Below are 13,226 nucleotides of genomic sequence, written 5' to 3' on the forward strand. Positions count from 1 at the left end.
TCCCTTCCTTCTCACTCCCCAGGGACCGTCAGTGCTGACATCTCAGCGCAATGTCCTCTCTCTTCCACACCACCCCTCCGGAAATAATCTGCGGTAAATAATTTAATCACCAAATCATGCTCTTTCTATTTACAGGGCTGTTATGATTTTACAAAGTACCCAGAGGAAAATTAATAGGGTGAAGTAATACCTTACACGAGCAGCAGATACAGCTGGGGCTGGGCGCGTGAGCACGCGCCTGCCTTGCCCTGTGGGATGGGGTAAGCTGCCCTCCCTGCGGGAGTGTGAGCTCTGCTTTTTGATATACCCTTACCAATGCACACGCTCTGCCCAAGCAATCTGTCTGTCTTCAAGGCCTATAAACATGCCACAAACATTTTTCCTAATCGCATCCATCACGCAGCGGCATGGCCCTGCATCCCCCCAGCGTCGGTTCAGATGCTTTGCCGATGCCTGGCCCGGGCTGGTTAGTGACACCAGCTGAGACACTGTTACTCTTCCCAGACTGGATGATGTGTTTTATATTATTTCTCTTGGATTTATTAAGCATTATGTAACCGACTAACCAATCCCGCATGCGACGCAATCGCAGCTGATTTCATGTTAGTGGAAAGTAAACAAAAAAAATGTTCTGAAGTGGCTGAACTGAAATTCATTTCCACATGCAAAGCAATTCCTGGAGGATCTTCCCCATTTCCAGGTGGCTACTTTGCATCCAGGCTCTCATGCAACCCATTAGAAAAGAGTTACAGGAAAATTGCATGTTGTACACGAAAGGGCTTTATAAGCAAATCCTCTCTGTTTACTCTCTGCATGAAATGATTAAGATGAACTTTATTTTACTTAATTATTTTTAAGTATCTTTGCATATTTCTGCTGCTCCTTGAAATGTGTTATGCTGGCATATTGTTTCTCTTTTTAGCTGGAGAATTCCTTCAAATGTGAAAATTACCTGCCAAAGAAAGTTTGGCATTAAAGTTTGAAAAAGCCAAGCAAGCCAAAACCAAGCAAGCCAGACCTGCAGTCCTGAGGTCACGAAGCCCAGCAGGACCCGTCCCAACATGATGGGGAGGATGTTCTGCCCTTGCTCAGTTCTGGAAGGACTGTAAGTACCAGGTGAGGCAAAAAACTATGCTCCCGTTAGACTCTGAACTCAAGCTCTTCCAGGAGCACTCTTCTTTCCAGTGTTACGGACAACGTCCTTCCCATTTACACCAGTTTGCACCCTGAGATGTTGAGCTGAGGACGGAGGAACACAAAATGGATAAAACACGGACTTAGTGGCCATGTACTGTTTTCTTTGATTTTCTCAGTGTCTTTGAAACATTCAGCAATGTCTGAAAATGTTGTGTCTATTTCTGAATCCATTTCATCTATGCACTTAATCGTCACTGAAACATCAGTAAAGTCAGTGGCTGGGGGATGCTTGGTTGCATGCTATTTACGTTATTTTTTAGTAAGCCCTGAAGGCACCCAAGCACCCGCTTCACTCGGGCAAGTAGCTAAGCCCAAGTTAAGCTGAAATACTGAATTAGGCCTGGCTGGGCTGATGGGTCATGTAACAGCGTTTGCCACTTGCCAGGCTGCAGCTGAACATAAAGGTGGCACCAAGCCATGATCCCAGGAGCAGATGATGGGCTGTGAAGGGGCAGGACAGGACATCCCTGAAGGCAATGCTGGTGGGCAAGTTCACAGCTCCACATGGGTGTCACTACTGTACCTAGCCTTGTGCCGAGCAGAGTTTTCCTAAAACCAGGAGGGAACCCACAAGTTAGGGGTTTGTCTCCAGTTCTGGAGGCTCACTTATCCCCTCAGGAGAAGAACAGGGATGAGGTCTGCAGGAGTACTCAATGCCCCACAGCCCTCACTGAAAAGGTGGCCCAAGGCAGGGTTGAAGGTTAGTGCAGGAGTCCTTCAAGTTGCACAGGACAGCAGCGTAACACAGGGTTTTCTCACTCCCCAAGTGCCAAGCGTGTGCTGGCTGTTCGGGGCTGCTGTGTAATTATGGTCCGTACCTCCAGAGCATTACCGTGCATGCCAGGCAAAAACTGCCCTGGCAGACAAAAGCAGCTGTGAGCTTGCCTGGTAATAACTGTACTTATTCCCTTAAGCATTTGGCAGCTGCTGGTTAAGTACTAGGCTATGAAAGTCAAACCCAAGGAGCTATGATGCAAACAAAGGCTCGAAGCCATCCTGTGTCTGAAGGTGCAACACAAGATCTCAGCTGGCAACAAGTCCCTTTGATTGCACCTACTGCCCCTGTTACTTTCTCTTTTATATATTTGCTGTCCTTCCCACCCATGTATTGCATTGGAAAAGCCCTGAGAGAGCAAGCTAAGCTGGCAGTGCAGCCTGAACAACAAGTCTGGGGTCTGGGAGGGGAAAACCCCCACAGCTGGAGGTCTGGAAGAACTATATATATACTCAGTCCTATGTGGTTACCTCCACCAGCACCACACCATGGCCACACCGCCACAGCAAATCCCACCAGCTCAAACAGCACCTGAAGGGAACATGCCATTTCCCCCAGTGGATGGAAAGAACAGCAGTTTATTCAAGGTCTGAGGAGGGGGAAAACTGCTGAGGACAATATTCATAAGCAAGTTTAGCAGCTCTGCTGGCACCTCTGCTTACCTGGGGCTTTGCAGAGTAGAGCAATGCATTAAAGTATGCCACGGCGTGGTGTGCATAGGCTGCTGGTGGGGTCTGCAGAGGGCTAAGCTGGCACATCCCCCGTGGAAAGTGTGTCCTGGTGAATGGGGATTCGCACACTGCCTTTTCAGAGGGCTCTGACATTTCAGCCCTTTGAAGAGCACTTTGCAGTGATCCGGTTTTGACTAAATCCTGGTCTTAAAAACGAATCCCTTCTTCCCACCTCCCACACTGCCTGGGAGAAGGAGTCACAGCCTGGCCACGCACGGGTGGTTTAAGCTCATCTCGTCGCAAGTCACTGCAGAAATTGCTGAGGATTTAACAGCACTTGCATGTCTGGGAGCTGAATGGCAGCAGGTAAGAGTCAACTGACTCCATAATGCTGTTGCCATCATTTTTGTTGCTTTTGTTTCTCCAGAGACATCAACAGTATATCCTATATCTGGTTTAACTGCAGCTTCTGCATCTCATTCTCAGGAAGACCCAGCAGAGATGACCCCCCTCTCTCTATGTAGAAAAACCAGCAGCAATCCCCATAACAGCGAAAGCAAGTGAGCTGCAAGTCACTTGCAGACGTTGCTCTGTCTTGACTACTGCAATCCAAGTAAAACTACTGCACAGCACTTTTTTTTTACTATTATCATCATATTATACTCTGGAATTCAGTTTTATGTATATTTTTCAGGCTCTGCAGGAATCCTGGATCTCTGTGAATAGATGGAAGTGAAATTTAAAGATATCATCCAAATAGGTAAACATGTCAGAAACATTATCTGGGTCACATTTGGGCAACAGGGTTCACTCTGTTTTAAGTGCAAATGGTTTACTGATGATTTAGAAGAACTTCCTGATGAGCGTTTGAAATTCCTGGCACACATTTCATTTGCCATCTGCTAGAAGGACTTTGATGAGCCCACAAAGAGATGTTAGACTGGAGCTGCTCTTCATATCTTGGGTGGACTTTTTGTGATTGACTAGTTTGTATTTTTTTTGCATTTGTATGATTTTGATTCCCAGGGAGAAGCCAGGCTTGCAAGGGACTATGCGACAAGCTGCCGGGGCAGAGATGTTCTGCTAATTCTCTGTCAATGGGCTGTCATCAAGTTGTTCCAGCGCTGCCTGTTCTTTATGTCTGTTAAAATTATTACGTAGAGTTGAGTTTTGCCCTCATTTAGACCGGATCTAACAGTAATTAAGTAATTTGTGCTGTCAGAGGGAACTTGAGCTTAAGGCTAGCCTGGATTACAGGCGCTAAAAACTTTCTCGCTTTTCCTAACGTGTCCCACATTTAGCGCATAAATAGATGGTGTGTTCTTCTCTTTCATTCTTTCTTGATCTCGTAAAAAGATATCTTTTAAGGAGCTTGTATTGTAACCTGCCCAACAGGGTTGAATTCAACTTGAATATTTTCAATTTTTCTAAAGCAGAAGAGAGCTACGGCAGGAGGGCAGAGGGAGCAGGTTTTTGGAAAGGAATTTTTGCAGGGATGGGACCAAGAGTCTTGTTGACAGGGCCTGCAGTGCTTTTTCTCCGCACGTGAAAGTAACGGGAGCTTGCATGTCTGCTTGGTGCCTCCCCAGAGACCCCTCCTGCAGGAGAAGTAGAGGGTTCCCACAAGTCCCAGCCCCACAGCAGAGCTGCAGCACAGCTCCAGGGAGCCTCAGCAGCTGGAGAGGACAAGGTGCAGGGGGTGAAGCTGCTCCTCCAGCATGGAGGAACGGACAAAGAGGGGAATGTTTTCTGGTCACCATCTCCTGCTCTGAGATCTCATCATTTTGCAGTAGTCCTTTGCCTTTTCAACATAGTGTTCTGCCCCACGATAACTCCTGAAACATGCTGCAGTCTGAACATTGCTGAGCAGTATTTCTGCCCAAGAGCTGCCTCCCAAGCTGCAGCCTGTTGCAGAGGTAATAGCCCCAGTAAGGGAGAAAGAAAAGCTTGTGCTGCTTGTGACGCTCTTCTACAAACAGGTGAGCACAGGGTAAATATACAAAATGAGAGTAAACATGTGCCAGGGAGATCTCACCCCCAAGCAAATATCCTGTGCCTCTGGTGGGAACGTCTGTGACCATTTTCTACCACCACCAAGTGCCTTTTGACATATTAAAGACATGTCAGGAACTGAGCTCCCAGGGGATCCATCGGTCTTATTTCTGTGGATGCTTGTACCCTGGGTCTATTTGAAGAAGGATGATTCATTCAACTGCTCGTTCCTTATGGCTCTGAGTGTCACTTCCTATTGTAAGAAGAAGGGTCTTGTTTGCTATCATGGACTGGTTGGGCTAATTTTGGGATAGAATTAGTGTGGAAAAAAATGCTTTATGCAGCAAGAGAGCAGCTGATTCAGTTTCTTCCACGCTGAATTCTGGTGTTCAGAGTCTCCCAGGCCGGAAGTTTTATCAAGCAACATCAGACAGATGCTCCTCATCGTGTCCCAGCTGTGTTGGCTGGTAACCTGCTCTGTCAAACACTTCTCAGGGGACATGTGCATTCATTCTGCATTGGTGGCATTTTATTAAATGATCCACCTGAAAACACCAATGGAACTTTTTAAAGAAATATCTATACCCATAACAGTTGTAAAGACCCCAGAAGGACTTGTAGTCATGGCACTCCCAAGAAGCATTTCCAGGAAAGGGTCTGAGTTCCTGATTTTGCAGGAAAATAGAAGAAATTCTTCTCTGGATTTCCAGTGACAGGCATGGTATGAATTCATATTGGCAATATCATCTTTGTGATGGGGTGCACAGTGTGCTAAGGCAGTGCAGTTCACAGTCAAGCTGTCTGGTTTGGGATGGCGGAAGTGAGAAGGGATCCCTATCAAAATCTCAGTTTTGCCTTGTTGATCTAAGGAAAAGGCCCCTCTTAGTGGTGTAACAACCAGCAGGCCAGGAACTTCAGCAGGTGTCTCTGGGCCTCCCAGGAGCAAAGATATAAGAAAAGTATGTTGTTCCCAGAGGGAACCTCTTCACGGGGTGTTGGGGGAACTGAAAAGATTAGGAAATGCTCAGATACTGGGACAAGGAGATGCCATACCAATGATCGGATCACATCAGTTAGTGTCACTTCAGGTGACTGCTTTAGGGCTCAGCCCTGCCTGGACCAGGGCAATAAGCCAGCCATGTTTGCTGACTGCCGTGCTTGTTGGCACAAGCACATCAGCACTGCTTTGCGTTCAAGGGCATGTATTAGGGTGTGATGGTCATGGAGGCATGGACTATCCAGCTCCCAGGCGTGGTCAGAGGACCTGCCATCGTATGTTGCAAGGGGAGGACAACAGCTCTTTGCAGGCTGAGAGAAGGCAGGCAGGTGTTTCCTTCAGACACCTTCAGGCCTCATCAGCACTGACTCTGGAGCCGGGGTGGAAACTGCTGGGCATGGCTTTCTTTGGACCTCTGCTTACCCAGAAGAGCTGGAGTTTTGGACCTGGTGGAGACTAAATGACATGAAGCTAAAGGGAACATCTTCACTGACAGCATGGCAAGGTGAGTGCCCATGCTTGCCACAGGGCCAGGCAGAGCATGCCCAGTGTGAAGCTGCTTCAACCACTTCCAGACTCATGGCCAAAGCATGGGTTGAACTGGAGCGCGGGACTTTGCAAAGTGACACGCAGCAGCTGCCACCACTGGAGTTGCACATCAGCTCCCCATTACAGCTTGCTCCTGCTGATAGCTGCAAATTGCACAGCGGAAATGTCGAAAACGTCTTTTTAAAAAATTATTATTATTTTAATCTTGAGTCCAGCTGTAAATAATCTTGTCTAGTCAAGGGTAACACTTGGGTTGGGGTATATCCTAGGAGCTGCTAGAATCCATGTAGGCGATAGCCCTCTGTCCAGTGCAGGCTGGCAGGCTGTGGTGTACAGCTGGACACAGTAATTGCCCCAATGCCAAGATGCATTTGCTGTAGTATAAATCAGCTGTCATTTGTCAGGGGTGTTCCTGGCTTATCAATGGGAAGGAAAACACTGCAGTGGAGCAACTCCATGAAAGGGTAATTCCTGGAGTGGTGTAACTGGTGGGAGCATGGGCTGCAGAGGGGATTGCACGATAAGCAGGCTCTCCCACTTCTCCTAAAAGCTTGACAGCTACCAGCATCTGGCAGGAGAGTTTCAGCCCTACATGGGCTGTAACAAAAAAGATGAACCAACTGACAAACAAGAAATATGACTCTGATGAACCTTACAGATCCTTTCCCGAGGCAGGATCACAATGGTCGTCTCTGAATTCAGGGATGTGCATGCGAGCAGGGTCAAGACATCTTTCAGCCACCCCTTCACTTCCTCCTGAAGATCCCTAAGGAAGTGTTATCCCACAGTTGGGGTCCAGGACAAAGATAATGTAGCTGTAATCCACAGGTTTGATAAGGCAGGCAGCCATCAGTGGTGTTATCTCCCCTCTGCACGGAGGCCCCTTCCAGTGTGAGGCTTTCACTTGGCACACAGCGCTAAACACTGGATGTGAAAAGAGCAAAGTGTGTGGGAGCTGCTGATTTTGTCTCCTTGGTGGGACTGTTTTTTTTTAATAAAAAGATCAGATGTTGCACTTCCTTGAAAACATGACAATCTATGGGAGAGTTCATTAGTTTATGGCAAGTTGCAACACCGTGGAGCCCGGCTGAAAGCAAATGTTATTGCAAAGAGTTATCACTATGGGGAGAGGAAAATAATGTCCCGAGGAAATAAGCTTGATGGAGCAAAACATGGAACAATATAAAGCTGTGGAAGACAGGCAGTAGAGTTGAATACTTTCTCAGAATAAAAGCCCCCAGTCACCTGTTTCTAATGCCAATGTTTGCTTTCTGCATACTTAGTGAATATGTGGGATACATCTGTTCAGGACTCCATCCCTAATGGGAGTAACAAGTATGATTACAGCTGGCTGAACTTTTTTACTACTAGTACACAAAAATGTCTTTGTGACCATCATTTAATAGTGATAACACCAGTAAAATAACCAGTAAAAATCAGCTTGGTTGGGATTTTTTGTTTGTTTGTTTCTTCTTTTGTTTTGTTGGGTTTTTTTTTTATTTTTTATTTTAGGAAACAGTGTGTTTTACTTACAAGTTCCATGGCATTATATTTCAAAAAGGACTTTCCTCCACAAAACCCTGCACTGAAATACAGATTTGAGCAGCCCTAATAGTGACCAGCCTGTCTCAAGTGTGAGCAAAGCTGGAGATGCAAGGGAGAGGAAATGCCCGCTTTCATTAATCTGACATAGCTGTACACTGCCGGCTTTCCTAGCCTTCAGTTAGTCTAACTTTCACCAAGGGATGAAACTGTAGGATCAGGTTTGGAGAAGTGTAAACTTCTCCAATTCAAATTCAAAATCAAAAAAATGAATTCAAAATAATCCATCATTTGCCTTGCCGAGTCTCATGGCACTTGCAACACTGCAGAAGACTCCAGTTTTGCATTGTCAGGGTTCTTGCGTGCTTTCCCCTTTAATTTCCTAACTGGACAATTTCTTGCAACTTTGTTCTTGTTTAGCCTCATGGTAGGATGCACAGGTTTCTCCTTCAGGCAGTGGGATGCTGTGCCTGCTCCCAACCCAGCTACCTGCACCCAGCCAACATGGGGCCCTTGCAGCCTCTTGGTTTGTTTTGAGGGTGATAATTACTTCCTTGGTGTTTTGGTTGTTTTAAAACAACACCAAAGCAGAATATGTTGTTACTTGAGAAGGATTGTCATAACCAACCCTGCAGCCATGTGTCTCAGGGTGGGCAGCGCCCATATCTGTGTGCTGCATAGCCTGGGAGAAGAGGTCTGCTCTGCTGCTCCAGCTCAGCCTTGGACCTGCAAAGCCCCTTTCTGCAAACGGATGTATATGCATGTGAAAAGGAGGATGACTTTTCCTTCATCCTCTTCCTTCCCTTGTCCTGTCACCAGCTCAGGTTTCACTCCATGTTTCTGAATTTTGTGTCGCATTGGTGTTGGAGTGCAGTCCCGATAGCCTCCCTGCCTGAGGAGGGGGCTGGCATTTCAGTGGCAGTACGACCCCTGTTTTAGCTCTGGTGACCTTAGAAATAAGAGACTGACTTCTTGAACAAGCTGCCTGAGGAGCCTGGGATAGGTCAGAGATTTCTTGAGCAGATCAAAAGCCAGAGATGTTTTTCTGACAGCCCTGGAGCTCCCTGTCATGATTTATGAATTATATGCTCTCTATATGTTTAGCCGAAGAGGCTCACTGGGGGAACAGGGGCTGGTTTGTGCAAGCAGGAAAGAGCATGAGGTCTCCGAGAGCCACCATCTAGCAAGAAATACCCCCTCAAATGCACTCTCTGTGAAGTCATCGAAGTGGTGTGAGGGACTGTGGCAAAGGGACCCCAGGAGACTCACAGCAAAAAATGTCAGGTTATTTTAGTGGCCCTGCGTTTTAATGGGAGACTGGGTTATGGGGAAGCAGACCCAAACCCCAGATGCTGGGAGCTCTGGACTCAGGGCAGCAGACCTGCAACCTTCCTTCATTTCACAGATCCTCTTTCTCTTTCTTTGGAGCTTCAGCAAATCCCCTGGGGTACAGCTCTCCCTTGGTAAGTGCTACGTGTCTTGGCAGATTTTGAGTTTCATGTCCTCTTTTGGAGGTTGGATACCCAAAGGCACTCTGCTGGGCTCCTGGGGCTCTTTGTGCCCTGAGAGCTGTTGTCATGCCAGTGACATGTAGCTCATGTTCTTGAGGTTGTCTCAACAGCTCAGAGAGTTGTGGTGCTTTTCTCTCCTCTGAGACGTGATTTTTCTCAGCCCTGTGCTTGCATGGCCTGACCTGAGCCCTATTCCTGACCAGACAGAGCATGAGGGAGACTTTCCTGATTCTGATGCAAAACAGGGCAGGAAAACTCCTAATTATTAACTTTAAGGCCAAAGTGTTTCCATGTGCACAATACAGTAATCCCTATATCATGTCCGTAACTTCTAGGTTATAGTCTACTGAGCAGATAGTCTTGAAGTCATTGAAGGCTTTTGAACAACAAAAATCCACCACATCCTGAGCCTGAGTAATTACCTGCTGGAACAACTTCACTGTGTTGTGCTCCAACACAAAAGTGCCTGGTTTCAGCTTCCAGTGTGTAAATCTTGTTTTCCCTCTGTTCCATGGAAGAGGAAGCCCTCTGCCAGAAAGCATCTCTCCAGGACCTGGTTATAGATGATGACTAGCTCACCTCCTAGCTCTTTCCTGGCCAAACTAAAGGCACTGATAGCCTTCAGCACCACCACCCCCCCTCCACACCCCCCCCCCCCACCCCCCCCCCGTAAGACAGGTTTTCCAATCCTGAACGATCCTTGTATTTTTTTGTCCTGGGCTAGGTGAATCGAGAACTGTGCCAGCTCTCTGCCCTGGAAGAATTCCCCAGTCCTCTGCGCGACGGTTTGCATTAGCAGTGGTGATCCTGCCTGTACCTTCTGCTGAGAAAGCCATGTAAAAATGCTGTCCTCCAGCAGCCACTGCCACTGGGGAGAAGTTTAAGGGCAGATATTTTGAAGCTTTACTAGGGCTGGCCAGGGAGAATTAGGGAAATCCAGTAGCTGAAATTTAAGCGGTCTGACAGTCCTTTTTTCCAATGCGTATGGACGAAAGTGGTCAGGTGTGCTGTCTGATGACCACTCAACCATGCTGGTGATTTAAAGGATAGAGACAGGCAGTGTGGAGCACAAATTGGGCTCTCTGCTGCCCTGGTGTAAACTCTTAGGGAGAGCAGAAAACTCCCTGAAGATGCTCAGCTGGCCTCGAGGGAGTTATTCTGGGATACCCAAGATGCAATCCAGGCCACATTCTCTATTTCAAGTCTTAAATCTCTGTGCTAAGAGGAGGACTTTGTTGCTGTCACCAAGCCAACACTGCCACTCTTTAAAGAGAGGCTGGATGAGCAGTGGGATTTGTTGCTTGAACAAACAACTAATGTGTATTTTATGTCATTTTGGGGCACATGGCTGTTCCCTTCTCTCTTAACGTCAGTGCAAAGTGGGCTCCCAGAGTACTTTTACTGTCTCAGAATGGCTGTATGGTCGACCTTAAGGCGATACACAAGAGAAGTGGATGTAGCCCCAGAAAACATATATCATTGTTGAGGTGAATCAGAGAAAGCAAGCCTTGGTTTATTTTTTTTTCCCCATACAGAGGCAAATTTTGTCATCATATCACTCACGTAACCTTTCAGATGAACTTAGTAATCATGATATGTTTTGGTTTGGCTTCTTTCAGATTAAAACCCTGCCTTTCGGAAAAAGGAAACCATAAGTTAAATAACTCAAAATTAGGTATTTCTGAAGGATAATTAGTGGTCGTCTTTCTTATCACAAACAACCCAAGACTGTGCTTTAAATAATACCTTGTAGTAATTCCTTCAGTTCTGCTCCAAATGTGATTAATTTAGCAAGATGTTATTGGCATAGCATCCTACATTTCAAGGCACACTTTAGGGTATAATCTTCAATAACGAACACTATATATCTCTGCAACTTTTTGAAAAATCAACCAGACTTTGTGTCCTAAATCCCCCCATCTGTGTCTCTCTGCTTCAACAGTTGCACCAAGGATTGTATTTGCCTACTGACCGATCATATTATTTCATTCCCTATTCCTGTAGATAGGGGGATCCATGTAAAGTGGATGCAAATACAGATCCCTGCCCCCAATTATTTAATTTGGATGCAAAAATACTGGAATTATAATCCTCCTACTTCATCACTTTGAGCAAAAAGCAATTTTAGTTGCACTGAAGTTTCTATAGCGAGGGGAATGGGTCTATGTTTGTGGAAGAGTTCACTGTAAAAAGTGCCATTGTCTGTGCAAATATATAAATATATACTATATAGGGATATATGCATGCATACACATACATAGGCGTTGTATATACAGAAAGACACACACATACTTAGGAGATGTGCATGTAACACTTACTTATATACAAATCTATTCCTTGTTATGAAACAATCATCAAGATATAAACAAGAGAAGTTAAACCATGGATGGGCACATTTTCAAGTGCTGCTGGAGGGTTTTATCTACAGTATTGAAGAAGTGCTATCAAAACCTAAACAGGGCACTTATTACAAAGAAATCTTTACGTAAGTGCTGGAAAGGTTTGCTGAATAACCAGATGTTGTTGCAAAGACGCTTCTCCTCCCCCTCTCCCCGCTTCTTTCCTTCTTTAATAGTTCGATTAATTCTGCGCATAAACTGGGGCAGATAAAAGTTCTAAGCTGCAAACTTCACCGCATCTGGACACTGTCGAAGGCAGATCATTCAGCAGTGCACTTCAGTTGCTTTTAACCTCCCTCAATAAAATAAAAACTTCCAACAAGTAATGCTGACCTATATATATTTTTACACTGTAAACACTGACATCTGTGAGCTGCTCCAAGCGAGCACGCAGCGCTTCCACCAAGGCAAACGCTCGCCCTTCACCGTAAGAGAAATACACAGCTGATGCAGCCGTAGCAGTGTATTCTACTAAATTCTCAACTATTTCCAATCCTCTGGTTAATTGCTGTCAGGGGAAAAATCAAAGATAAGCTATTTTGCTGGAGGAAGGAAAAATAAACGACCTCTCAGAGTATGTTGCTTAACGTTGTCTAACCAGAAACATTTTTCTACTCACAGAAGGAAAGCAGCAGTAAGGAAAGCAGACCCGGTCTCCTCCAGTAACCCATTTTCTGGATCCCACCAGCCACCAGAAGCCCGGCTTCACGGCGTTGACCAATTCATCTTCCCTCAGTGCGGTCAGTCTCCTGTGTTTCTGCTGTCAAGCCCGAAGCCCCGAGTTTGCGAGGCTCCTGGCTAGGCTTGCCGGGAAGGCGGATCCAGCCGCTAAAGCCCAGCTGTGTGTGGGGTCCGCCCAGGAACTGCAGCTTATGAACAAACTAAGCCTGACTCTCCTCTCGAAATATATACAAATATGGGAGGGGGGAGCTGGGGGAAGAAGCCTGGCTCCAAGAAAAGAGTTTGCTTTTTTTTTTCTGATGACAATGCAGAGCTGCTCCCAGCCCCATACGGCCCAAGGACCTTTGAAGGGGACCTAATATCTACTGCATGCATCTAATCAAAAAGGCATGGGTAATCCTGCATGCCTCTTTCATCTGAATAAAACATGGAAGGTAACGCTTCAATATGCTGAGCTGCCATTAATTTGCTACTTTCCCCTCCCTTTTAGAAATTAACTCTATCTTTTAAGTAAGTTTCAATGAGCTATATTTTTAATAGGGATAACTGGAAGGTTTAGGGCAGCTGTTTCGGAAAGACCACATCAATATGAGCTTAGACTAAAGTAGGTGCTTTTGACCCATTAAAGCAGCAGGTTTTAAACATATATGTTTTCCTGAATCAGGGCCTAAAATAATAACCTAGAGCATTCAAATAGCTGCTTTCTCCCCAAGATCTCAAACTCCTTTGCAAAACCTTGTAAGAAATATTATCCCCACTTACAAAAAGGAAACTGTGAAACGTAGTAGAAATCTGACTTGCCTTGGTTGTTAACGCAATGAATCAGTGGCAAAAGGAGGAGTAAAATCCTCAAACTCTTGCCCTATGATCTACCCCAATCCTTCCGAATGGGTTAAAATAATGATCAATGTA

At 45.9% G+C, this 13,226-nt stretch overlaps 1 protein-coding gene across 1 annotated transcript in view; it reads right to left on the bottom strand.

The window, feature by feature from the left end:
- LOC104043241 (TGF-beta receptor type-2-like) overlaps positions 1-12,504 on the bottom strand; it is a 33,720-nt gene extending 21,216 nt beyond the window's left edge. The window contains exon 1 of the mRNA XM_064451165.1: positions 12,253-12,504. Within this exon, the coding sequence (XP_064307235.1) occupies positions 12,253-12,304 (52 nt within the window). The 5' untranslated portion in view covers positions 12,305-12,504. The remainder of the gene's footprint in view (positions 1-12,252) is intronic.
- Positions 12,505-13,226: the final 722 nt, after the last annotated feature.

The sequence above is a fragment of the Phalacrocorax carbo genome, chromosome 5, assembly GCF_963921805.1.
Source record: "Phalacrocorax carbo chromosome 5, bPhaCar2.1, whole genome shotgun sequence".
NCBI lineage: Eukaryota > Metazoa > Chordata > Aves > Suliformes > Phalacrocoracidae > Phalacrocorax > Phalacrocorax carbo.